This window comes from Mesitornis unicolor, unplaced genomic scaffold (assembly GCF_000695765.1).
Source record: "Mesitornis unicolor isolate BGI_N332 unplaced genomic scaffold, ASM69576v1 scaffold17500, whole genome shotgun sequence".
In the NCBI taxonomy this organism is placed as follows: domain Eukaryota; kingdom Metazoa; phylum Chordata; class Aves; order Mesitornithiformes; family Mesitornithidae; genus Mesitornis; species Mesitornis unicolor.
The window spans coordinates 74,454-86,678 of NW_010157776.1; the positions used below are offsets into that span (position 1 = coordinate 74,454).

General features: G+C 41.2%; 1 protein-coding gene across 2 annotated transcripts in view; it reads right to left on the reverse strand.

Annotated features, from left to right (window-relative positions):
* PTCHD4 (patched domain containing 4) overlaps positions 1-12,225 on the reverse strand; it is an 80,609-nt gene that overhangs the window by 48,205 nt on the left and 20,179 nt on the right. For both annotated transcript variants that reach the window (XM_010181373.1, XM_010181381.1), the window contains exon 2: positions 7,500-7,980. In XM_010181373.1, the coding sequence (XP_010179675.1) occupies positions 7,500-7,980 (481 nt within the window). The remainder of the gene's footprint in view (positions 1-7,499; positions 7,981-12,225) is intronic.

Consider the following 12,225-nt stretch of genomic DNA (forward strand, 5'->3'; position numbering starts at 1 on the left):
GAACAAAATTAAGGAAAGCAGACAGCGTGCTTAGCAGAGCATAGGATCACTCATTCTGTGCTTCCTCAGGTAGCTGAGCCCACCTTTCCTGTCCAGCAGAAAAGAAAGGATGACGCAAGATTGCATTTTCCCACAACACACCAAAAAGCACAGGACACATCCTCAGTGTATCCCACATCTGCTCTTTCCTACAGATCCACAGTGCTCCAGCAGAGACCAAAAGCCATCACCAGACTTCTTATATTGGAGCTCATAGGAAAGTGTGAACTACAGTAAAATATCTGCAAAAAAACCAAAAAAGATCTGGTAGGAAATTATATCTGAGCTGAAGTATGCACAGCCCTGATTATAAAATATCCAAAAGTATTCTTAGATATGTACTGTGAAAAATTACACTCCACAGTCAGGCCAGACAGACTCTGAAGTTATAGGCATAAGCTGCAGCAGTGAAAATATTAAGAAATACCTTTATAAATGTATGGCTGTTTAAGCACCGGAACAAGCTGTCGAGGCAGGTTATGGAATTGCTGGCAATGGTGCTATTCAAGGCTGGATTTGACGTTACCCTATTAGGGATGATATACGTGGAGCTAAATCATTTCTGCCATGATGCAGCTCCTTCCCAGCCCAAATGAGCCAAATGTAAATGTGATGTGCATCGATACATACTAAGCATAAGGAATGAAACTCCTGCTAAATTCGATCAACACATAGAAAAGGTGGATCCAATAAAGATCCTTAAACAACCCAGCCACAGGAATAAGCATTGCCATGAAAGGGTAGAAAAATGAAAGCAAGAGGTGTTCAGGCAAACATGTCAGGCATCTGAAAAGGAAATATCTGAACAGAATTTGGGTATTGATTAAGAGTACTAAACATATATTTTTAAGTGCAAATGAAAACCATTCCTTTTAGCCTTTGACTTTTTAGCTCAAAACATGATCTCTTCTCTTATGAAACCACTTTTTTTTCAAAGGATGGTAGAAATGCAGCAAATTAGAAGCAGCTCCAATGACAGCTACCAGTCTGTCAGCTGCAGATGGAGAGCTGAGGAAGCTGTTGTAATAATAATAATAATAAAAAAGACAACTGTATTTGGAGACTTCACTTTTGACAAATGGGTTAATTTGAGTTCCCATTAGAATGAGAAGGAGGAAGAGTTTAACTGGCTGTTCTCAAGCAACAAACCCAGCCAATGTCTTTTGTGTTTGCTCTGTCATTATGGAAGACCTGGTAGTGATGGTCTGTGCCTGGCCAATGGTCCATGGATGAATGCTTCAACCTGAGCTGACCAGCAGATCTGCAGACCCACCTCCTGGGGTGGAGCACCTGTCCTAAAGGATGACGGTATTTGAGTTAATAAGAGACCTTCTGGTTAGTCTCTACAGGAAAATAAGGGCTAGAATTCATTCTGTAAGAGATTCAAGTCAGTTTATGAATATATGCTGTATATGAACACATGTATCTGTATATTGTAAAGCTTATGTATATAACCTTAGGTGTTAAAGTCTTAACTTTTTCCGAGATGGACAGGACCTTCCAGAGATCAACACAGCTCATCCTAAATACGTACTAAGCGATGGTCCAAATGACTTTGGAGTTGCCTATTTCTCCCTAGTGACTGCAAAGGAAATTCAAATTGTGTCACTTCAGTTAAGGCAGAAACATTTGGGACACTTGAAATTACATGACACAAATCTTGTTGTTGAGGCTGAGGCTGGCCGTGCTTCTTCTTACATCCCTTTCTGCTGGGTGTGAGAAGGCACAAAGGAGATATCCTCATCTCACCTGTGTTTGAGGAGAGGAGAGGACAGTGCCAGTCCTGCTGCTTCTCCTGACCGTGACAGCTCCAGGACACAGCTGCAGGGCCAGACTGCATGGTGTGAGTGTAGCAGCCTTTGGTCTTCTACTCAAAATCCAGGCAAGACTGCTTTGGGAGGTTGGGTTTTATCCTTTCATATAAAAATGAAAAATATGCCACAATCCTCTGCAGCTGGGAATGGTCTTACTTGGGAGTATACCGGGTCATGGGGAAATCAACTTTACAATGATGGAGAAAGTCTAAGCCCATTCATACAATTATCTGTGTTACCTGCTCATTCAAATTGGTAATTTTAAACTTTTTTATATCTTTCCATTTTTTCTCCTACTCCCCCGTGGTTCTTTTGTTATTCCCATTTCCTACTGTAAAGGTCAAGAAGGGTCATTCTCTAATTAAGGACAAGGTATTTCCTAAATCCTTAATGATCTGCTGAGTGGCTGGGGACACGAACTGCCTTAACATCTAAGATGACAGATTTACTGTATTTCTAAGGCATGGAGTGGTGGGGGTTTAATGTCAGTAGGTCTGTGCTCTACACAGCAATTCTCTTGTTCCTCATACAGATAGGCAATGCTCATATAACATGAGATTCATATGGGATTTGCTTTACTGCTGCATCAAAAGGACAAAAACAAAGTCAGAGTCACTCCTGAAATATTTTTTAAGTTGTAGCTGTAATCAGAAAGTCCATTGCTTGAAGTAAAGGTTAGAAATGCCGTGATACTTCACATACAGGTAAACTAGTGATCCTATGCACTTTAGCATTCAAGTTTGTCTTCTGATGGTTAAAAAAAATAATTTCCTCATCTTTACTATGACTTTTTCCTGTAATTTCCCACAACTCTACCACTACTGGTAATACTGTGACATCTCAAACTTAATTAAAGGTGATCACCAGCCATTATTTTAACAACTGCCATTGAAAAGAGGTTGGATGGCTTCTGTCTGAAATGCTAATAACTGCCTGCAGTCTTGTCTGCTTTTGCCTTGCTCCCTCTGTTCATTTCAATAAGTCAGGGCAAGGAAAAACTGGGAATTTTAGCAGAAAAGTCTGCTCTGTAAGTACAATCTATACCATCCACCTTGCACTCTTACATCAGGCATGGGGTTACTTCTGGAAACAGGTAGCTGATCGATTCCTAAAGTTTTTTTAATCTTTTTACTATACTGGTACTAACAGTATTGTTATTGATAGTGGTAGTAATAATATTGCAATAGTGCATGCATTGAGCTTAGTGTTCTCTAAAGATTAAATGAGAAATAGCCGTTCCCATGAAGATCTTGTGATCCTCATGGTCTGGACTTACAAAGGACAGGAAATATTTCTTACATCCACTGTGAATCCTGTCTTCTAAGAAACATATGCACTTTATAATGCCAAAAAAAAAGCATAATTACACTCTTAATTGCACTGTAGTTGCATTTTTTTTCATAAAATTTCCACTAAACTATGTAACAAGGTACTTCGTGGACTAGCCAAAAGCAATTACAGTGTAAAATGACATAGTGACTATACCTGCATTTAAAAATATACAGTCAGCTCCTCAGCTGAGTTAAATCATTATCTTTCTGATGGTATCAGTCTGGTTCCTGTGCATTAAAAAGCAAATCACTGGAGCAATATCTCAATTATGTAGTTAACCTTCTGGTTATATTAATTAGTGATGATTAGGCATGGGAAACCATAATTATGTCAAATACATAACATCCCTTTGAAATCGCGTTGTGAATCAAACACAAGAAGACAGATGTGAACATCTAACCAGGTCCACTTCTGATGTCTGGAACAAATCTGAAACTCAATGACTTTACCCTCTATCTCCAATCTGAAACAGATCCAGTGGTGACAGCTCTGCAGTTTGTATGTGTGCCAGAAGAGAAATGCAAGGTAGAACTGTCCCATATTAGGATTTCACATGCTGGTTACCAAAACCTGACTTAAACAAAACAAAACAAAACAAAACCCAAAACAAAACCAAGCCAAGACAAACAAAACAGTTCCTAAAGAAGGAAGTCTCAAAATTAAAGAAGCACCTTTTCTCTAACTCACCACATTTATCCATTTGTCTGAGGTATGAACAGCTAAAAATCAGTACCTCTTACTCCCGTTTGCAGGAGATCCTGACAGCCAGAGCATTATTTGCACAGGACCTTTCTGAAGAGTTGCTCCTCACTGACTCCAAAACCACAGCGGTTGACATTGTACTTGGGAAACTTGTTTTCTGGAGGCAGCTGTCTAAGAAGACAGCTGTATAGGGAAGCAGGATTTAACACCACTGTCCTCATGCCTAACTTAAGACTGAAGTTTTTCACCTTCAAGGATAAAGAAGAGAAAAGCCCATCTGAGCCAACAGTGTATCAGAGATATGCTTTATCCCAGCAGACCATTCCCTCACAGCAGGACTAAATAATTAACGTGTAGGTAATTCAGTCCAAATTTAGAAAAATATTAAACATTTCTCTTTTATATAGGCTTCTATCAGCTACTGAAACCCACATAAGCTCTGCACTGCACTAGGAGTTATGGATCTAAAGATTTGTACAGCTTCAGGGTTACTCCTGTCATTCAGGTGGCAGCATCCTGCCATCTCTGCAGGATAAAGGACAAGTGCAGAAGAAAATCACAGCATTTCCATTAAAATTAATCCTTTGAAAAGTGAATGTCAGAAGAAACTGTATATTTTTACAAAACAAATATACATTAAGTGGACTTTTTGCAAATGTCAGGTTGAAGTGTTCCAAAGTCAGGAGCTGTCAGAATTGTACGCTGTGTAGCATTGCACCTGCAGGCATTTTATTGCTGTTAGTGCCCGCTTTTTTGGCTTCTTTTTATTTTTAATCTAAGTAACTTGATTTTGAAAGGCTGACTTGCAAATCTGGCATTTGTAATTCTGGGAAACCCCACTTTGGACACTTTTTCATCTATATTCACTCAATTATTATTTGATGTATAGTTTGCTTTCTGCTTTGCTAGCAGCAACGGATGCTGGCACAACATGGGTCACAGTTATGTGTTGACTCACAGGATTAAAAGTATTGGGGTCTTCAATGGACCTACTCCAAGGTAGGTAAATCAGGTTCGATAGAAAACCCTGCCCTGTGAAGACCCCAGCTCTGTGAAGCCCTGGGTATATGATCAGCAGAGCAAGTACTCACTAGCTGGCACTGTCATTTAGTGGACTTAAGGCACACAGAAATTTGCAGGATGTAACCTAGTATGACTTTGGTAAGTCTTTTAGTTCACCAAACTGTGAAATTGTTGCCTAATATTTACCAGCAGCAGTTCCCAGGCATTGCAAGCTGTTCTCTAATAATGTTTCCAATTTATTCTGAGATTCCTGAATGAAATTTCTGTAGAAGGATTACGTAAATGTTTTATTTTTTCAACCTGAATTTCATTCAATATAATGTTACAGAAGAACTCCTTGCAAATGTCTCACTTCAAGAGAGGTTGATTTTTTTTCCCTTTTCTTTCCTTTTGCTCTTGGCAGTGGCTGTGATAAGAATGACAGCACAAAACACAACGGCAAGTTATAAACTTTACTTTTCTTCAGACAGCAAAAAAACTCCCAGATTACCACCATCATAGATGCGAAACAGCCCCTCTGCTTTTAGGAACTCCCACTCTCGTCTCATCCCAGGGCTGCAGTTATGAGTGCAATTCCACTGCCCTTTCAATGGATGGTGATGATTTTTGGGGTCAGCCCAAAAATGGTCTTCGCCTGCTGCTTAGGGCTCCTTGGTAGTGACAAATCTGGGACCTGTCAAGCAAAGAGTATGAGCCACCCATACCTACAGCTACCTAAAAAGGAACACCAGCAGAAGAACGAACAATTGAGGGAAAGTGCTTTTTATCACTTCAGTGATTTTTGCCTTTACTTCAGGTTGCTGCACAAGCAAGGCAGTGCCATTTGACCCCACTCTTTGATATGCACCTTCTGACACCCAAGAAAAAGACTGCCATAATTTGACAAGTATGAGTATCCCCTTCCCCACTGTCACCCTTTTCTCCATTCTGCCACACAGATATCTTCTTCCTAAGCCCGCACCTCTTGCTGAGGTTGGGATCCATCCCTGTCACAACCTGGCACATTCTCTGCTCCTCATTGCTCCTCATTCCCTACCCCTCTCAGCACTTTCTTTCCATCTAGTCCTACTACAAGGCAGAGCTGAGCACACCACCTGAAAAGCTGGCACAGGGCAGACCATGCCAGGGACCATTTTCATGATTTAACAGTGCAGATGAGGCTTTGGCATGGCTTTCTTTATCAGTATTAATGAGGCTGAGCCTATAATGCAATTCCTTGGGGTCTTTTGCCTCACTCTTCTCTTTCCCCTTTGACATCTTGACGGTCCACTCCATTCCCCTCCTTCCCACCTCAGTCAGCTGCTCCACAGATGATGGGCACGGGGCTGAAAAGGCCACAGCTCGGCCCCCTTGGCTAGTGACATGGATGCATTATCAAGGGACAGGGACTGGGGGGATGCACACACCTACAGGAATTTTCTTGAGGGGAAGAGCAAGAAAATGTAGTTTTTTGGGAGTTTGAGGTTTTTAAGGAAAATGTAATACCCTTCACCAAACCTTGACTCTAGCTTGTGACTTTGCATATTAAATTATCTCTCACCATAGAACAGGACTTGGGCTTGAGTACTAGAAGCATGAATGGAATTTAACAAATTAACTGTAAAGACACAGAATTTTGTCCACAGATAATATTTCCTGCCATCAAAAAGCCAGTATGAAGGTTCTGGGTCTGGGCTGCCACTACTTGGGTTTTGCATCGAGACATCCCTGGGGTTCAGACTCGTGATACGGCAAAACTCTGACAAACTTGGATGTGATTGCACCAAACAATGCTGCCTCAGCAAGCTGTTTCAGGCACGTTTCCCTCTCCCTTTCCAACACATCTCACCAGCAAACTCATTAACCGCACAGATGCACTAAAACTGCTTGGGACCAAAATAAGAACAGAAGGAATTAAAACAATTCTGCTAAAAGAGCTGGGCTTCATGCATGTTATTCATCTGCACCTTTCCCTGCCCGGGTATCACACAAAGGAAATCTCTGCAGCCGATCTGGGACTTCACAAGCCGAGGGATTATGCACTACAGCTACTGACAGTCCCTTTCGCTCACAGCCTGGCAAACACCACAGCAGTAATCTCCTCTCCGAGATAAAGTCCATCAATCTTATTCTTATACCAACCTGTTCCCCTCTGCCCCTCAGACAAAGCTGGAAGAGCAGCCTTCCCCAGGAAGGATGTTAAAACCTTCCCTTCCTCGGCACCCTCCTATTTTAGCTTACTCTTTTGGCTGGCATCCCATCAAAGTCAGGTCAACACATATCCATTCTCTGTGCTGAGCTGACTAGTTTTCAATAACAAATTCTCCTTCTTTTGTAACAAAGATCAATAAAACTGCCCCTCTCTCATATTGGCCAAGGTTCCAGCAACGTCATTCACTCTTTATTGTTGCTACTGCTTTGTTTTGTTTCCCTTTTTCTTTTTTTCTTTTTTTTTTTCTTTTTTTTTGGCAAGGCACAGATCAATTTAACAAGATGAAAACAACTTAGACTTTCACTCAAGGTAAAATCTGCACTTTATAACCCAGGATGCAATTTACAATCCTGTCATTAAGCTCTGCTAATCCTATTATTATGAAGATAAATAATTACCCATAGCGAAGAAAGGGATTCCCAACAGAGTAGAATTATATTTTCCATCAGTAATGAAAAATATCCCTGCCGCAGTGACACTGGAAATACAGATAGTGAGTACTCCCAAGAGTCCCAGGAAAGGTTTGCTACGCAGGCAGTCCTTCATGGAGCTCGAGAGGGTAGCAGTCAGGAGAATCAGCATCAGGCTCACCAAAATCTTGCCCCTGGCCAAGAGACTGGTCTGGTGGAAGTCCTTCCAGAGGCTAAAGGACACTAGTGAGTAGAGCTGCAGATCTTGGTGATCCAGCTGCATCTTGTGCATCAGTTTACAGAATTCACTCTCCCACTTCTCCCCAATGAGGTCCTGGGTGACAGAGCCATACGTTTGGAGGTAGTAAGTGATTTGGATGGCTCTGGCTGATTTGACTCTCTGGTCCTTGCTGTTTGGTACTTCCATGACCCCTCCGAGCTGGTGGCCAATAAAACTGCTCCTTCCATCCTGGGAGGGAAAGTAAAAAAGATGAGCATGTGGTTATCCTGCGTAAGATGTGATACAGCGATACTGTTTGACTCTACCTCCCTTTCACAGACATGCCAAGACCTTGACTCAAAGGCCACTGCAGTCAACAGCGGTCACTCCGTTCACTTCAGTGGGCTTTGGGATGCATCCCTGTTCCCTGCCATGACTCTGCTCCTTACTCATTACAGACTCATTTGCCATTCTGTGCTGCAGTTCAGGGACTGCCCAGATACTCATTGCGGTCCCAAATATTCAAGGGTGGAAATGTAGCATGCAAGCTCCTCGCCCCGCAGGAGAGGATGGCTTTCCCACATTTTAACTGTGACAGATAATAGCAAGCCTCCAATGACTGAAGTATGAAATGTTTGAGATGAAGATCAATTTCCGGAAGATTTGTGATTTCCTGATACTTTGGAAATGCTTTTAAAAAGTTGGAAATATACAGAAAATGAGGACTGATTCCTCAGCATACAGATGTAAATGTAGACAGATCTAGTTTAATAGCTACTTTGGCTCTAGATCAATATCATTAAAATCAGACTTTTAAAGTTGTTTATTTGATGTTTCATGGTTTTCTGTTAGTGGTAAAAAAGATAAGAATCTACCTTACACCTTGATTTACCCAGGATTTGCATTTTTAAAAAAATATTTCAAGAATATAAACCTTAGTCTGGTCTCACTTATTTCTGTATATGCTAGGACATAAAGACTCCATGACAATCGGTAAAGGTTGCACTCAAAATCATCAGGTGCACTCAGGATCAGCCCCCACCTATTTACAAGACCAGACTGCTTTTTTGTAGACTTATATGGTCCCATTTAGATTTTTTTTTTCTTTTTTGTAAAAAAGATCCTTGCTTTTTAGCCACTGGTTATTCTACTTCTCTAGAATAACAGTGATGTGCCCCTTTCAAGATAGGGGAAGCTTGCGTAGATTTAGAGCAAACCCAGTTGCAAATGGTGGAAGAAGACTCAGATTGGATAAAAATGTCCTAGCACAATTAATCTCTTTGATTAAAACCTCTAAACCTAGGGATTAAATGTCTGTTGCACACCAAAAAAACATAATTTTGCTTTTTTTATGTAAACGGGTTTAAAAATTTTCAAATTTCTTTCCTCATGTATTTCATAAAAAACATAAAATTATCAAGCCAGTTAATATATAAACCATCTTGCAGCAGTGAGTTCACATGAGTTAATACTCTTTGTCTGGATGCGCTGTGGGAATGAGCCGACTGACAGCCTGAATTTGGGAGATGCTCTGCCCTACACACATGCGTGGAAGCAGTCATCTGCAAAAAGCAAGAAGCATTCGGGGGAGATACTTTTAACATCTGTCACACCCAACATTAACCATTTCTAGAAACACCTGTGCTGCACACAGGTCATTATCTGAAATTACCAGATCTGCTCACTGTAATGATTCCCATTCTAAGGAAAAATCAATGAAGGAAGTTATCAAGCTTTATGAAACATAGATGTCTTCCAAAATTCCTCCTCATAGAGCAAATAAATATCCAAAGTTGAGAGATAGTGCTGAAAATGTCTTCTATACTCACCTTGCCTTGTCTCTGGTATGTAAAGGAGGCAGTTCTCCCACTGAGAAATTTCTGCCTATGCCTGCTTTCATGGCAGGAGCTCACACTGTTTGCAACATTTGCCTGCCACAGCCCAGGGAACGTGACAAAGTGCTTTTCAGAAGTTCATTTTTTCCCTATTCCCAGTTGTTATTTCCCATTGAAATAATGGCTTCTGGCAAGGTATCCTGGCACGAGCTGACATGAAAGGTGATTTGCAGTCTAATGCCAGCTTCTCAAATCACCTGAAGCCTCATTGCAAATGTCACATAAGCAGAGACAGCTCACACAGATGGGCAGCTGGTGCTGTTTGGACTCCAAAAAATCCTCATCTCTGGCATTTCATGTTAGAATCCTGCTTTGGTTCATTACTTCTATCTTTATTTTTGATAAGGAGGGGTCATACCTAACACTCACACACTCACAAAAGGTGCATTTCCAAGCTGGTAATTAAGGTTTGAGCAATGCAGTCCCTGCTCACGTCAGATGCAACCTTGCAGTTAAAATTCCCCTTTGGCACTGCTTTGAAATTTTAGGGAGAAATGTCGTATTTCCTCAGTATATATGCAGTGTTGACATTCAAGCGTTTTCAGCCACTGCAGGATACTTTAGCAGTGCAGCTCCAGACTCAGACAACGCGCTGTAACTCAGATTTCATTGATTCACTATGCAGCAGGCGCAGCAAGGTTATGGGAAACTTTGCGATGACCATCTGCCTTCCTCTGCAAAAGGTGCACCGAGCGACGGCAACATTTCAAAGGAGGCAACTGAGCAAGCGCGAATAAATCATGTTCTGCCATATCTCCCGCGAAACAGAAGATAAGGGCTGTTTGTTACGCTGATGTACAATAGGGCACCCAGCTCATATGTCAGCAAAATAGAGAGAGAGCTTTCAGGAGAAATCGAGGAAATCACAGATGCCGAATTGCTTTGAGGTTGTTTTGTCTGTCCCTTTCCTTCCAAAGGCAGATTGCTTCCTATCTACAAAAAGGTTTGCCTTTGCTGCTTTTATATGCTTTCATATATGCAAACACGAACCTGCCACCATGGCATTTGGGAAAATGAGGTCCTTTTCTAATACTGCCCACATGCTGGCTTGGCCAAATGCTCCCAGTGAGACAAAGGTCCTCTTGTGCTAGGCAGAGCTGTCACATCAATAGTTACAATTGCTCAGCAAGGAAGACAGAAGAAAGATGGGAAAAATACTGCTTTCATCCCATTTTACAGATGGAAACTGAAGTGTGAGAAAAAGAAGACCTGGCTGCCAAGATGACTTTCAGCATTTCCTAGAGGCCTCCAAGCCAGGGACCTCACTACCTCTTGGTGTCTCATGGGCACTTCAGGGCAGTTATTCATCATGCCAAGTTCTCCCTTGTCCTCCAGGACCACCTTGGTGAAAGGAGACATGAGCAGCTATGCTGCTGAGATAAGTCTAAAGCTTGGGAAACAAAATGTGGCCACAGTGACTTGTATAATTGATGCCTGCAGACAGGTAGGTTTTGACCAAGATCCCTCATTCTGCCTGGTTCCTCAATGGAAAAAATACTTTTTGCTGATAATTAGCTCTTCCTTCCTGGTATATGCCTGCATGATGCTATTTTTAATTTCATAACAATAGTTTCATGTTTCAGACTACAGATCCTTTACACATTTTACCTACATTTATTGCCACTCTCTGATCTTATATACAGAAGAGCAAACTCAAAAAACAGAGTAACAATAGCACTTATTGGTTGTACATCATTTTACACCCATGTATCTACAGAGGATCTCCAACACGAGATGGTAACTGCCTTTATCAAGGTCACTAGCATAGCTGGAGCCTGAATTTCAGATTCCCAGGCTATGTTTATGTGTCTTTTTAATTTTATTTTTTTTAATGTCTAGTAAAAACTTCACAGCGCCTGTTCTCTCAGAGGACAAAAGGGCCATAGTCCATTCTGATGGCAGCTTTTTCTCTCCAGATCTGAGCAGGTTTAAAAATTGCATTAAATATAGATCACTTGCTGGGGCATGTGATTTTTGATCTTAAGTAGGGGCGCAGGAAAAATCTTTGCTTTGATGAATACTATTAAATTGGTTTTGTGTACTTCCTTCTATTTTTCTAGATGCCCCAAAGCAATTTGATAGATTCAGACTCTGAAAAGGAGGAGACAAGAACTAAGTAGTCTCAGAAAAGTAAGAGATGACAGACATCAGTGGCATCATCCACCTTAAACCACAAGGTTTGAGGTATTTTTGAGATGGCATGGCTCCTACCTTCCCCATGCCCCACTCAATGGAGGCTAGGGATGGGGAGAGGTTTAGAAGTCATTTCAGATCCCTGGTAAGGAGGAGAGGAGCCCTTGTACCCTACCTCCAGATCACCTGCATTCAAGTACATTTGCAGAACCTTTGCCAGCAAATTTATCTCTGTTTTTCTTTTTTCTTTAACTGCTACCTCTTATCAACTGGAGTGATGGATAATTAACAAGCTACATTGCAGAAATGCTAGGATAAAGCATGCAATCGTGGTTAAATTCTATTTTGTCTTAAAAGTTTAAAAATATTCAACAGAGGGCAACTGAGAATGTCTGCTGAAATATATTGTGTGATAAACATCCTAATGCGATCAATGCAGTTGTTTCTCTTCGTGAGGACATTCCTG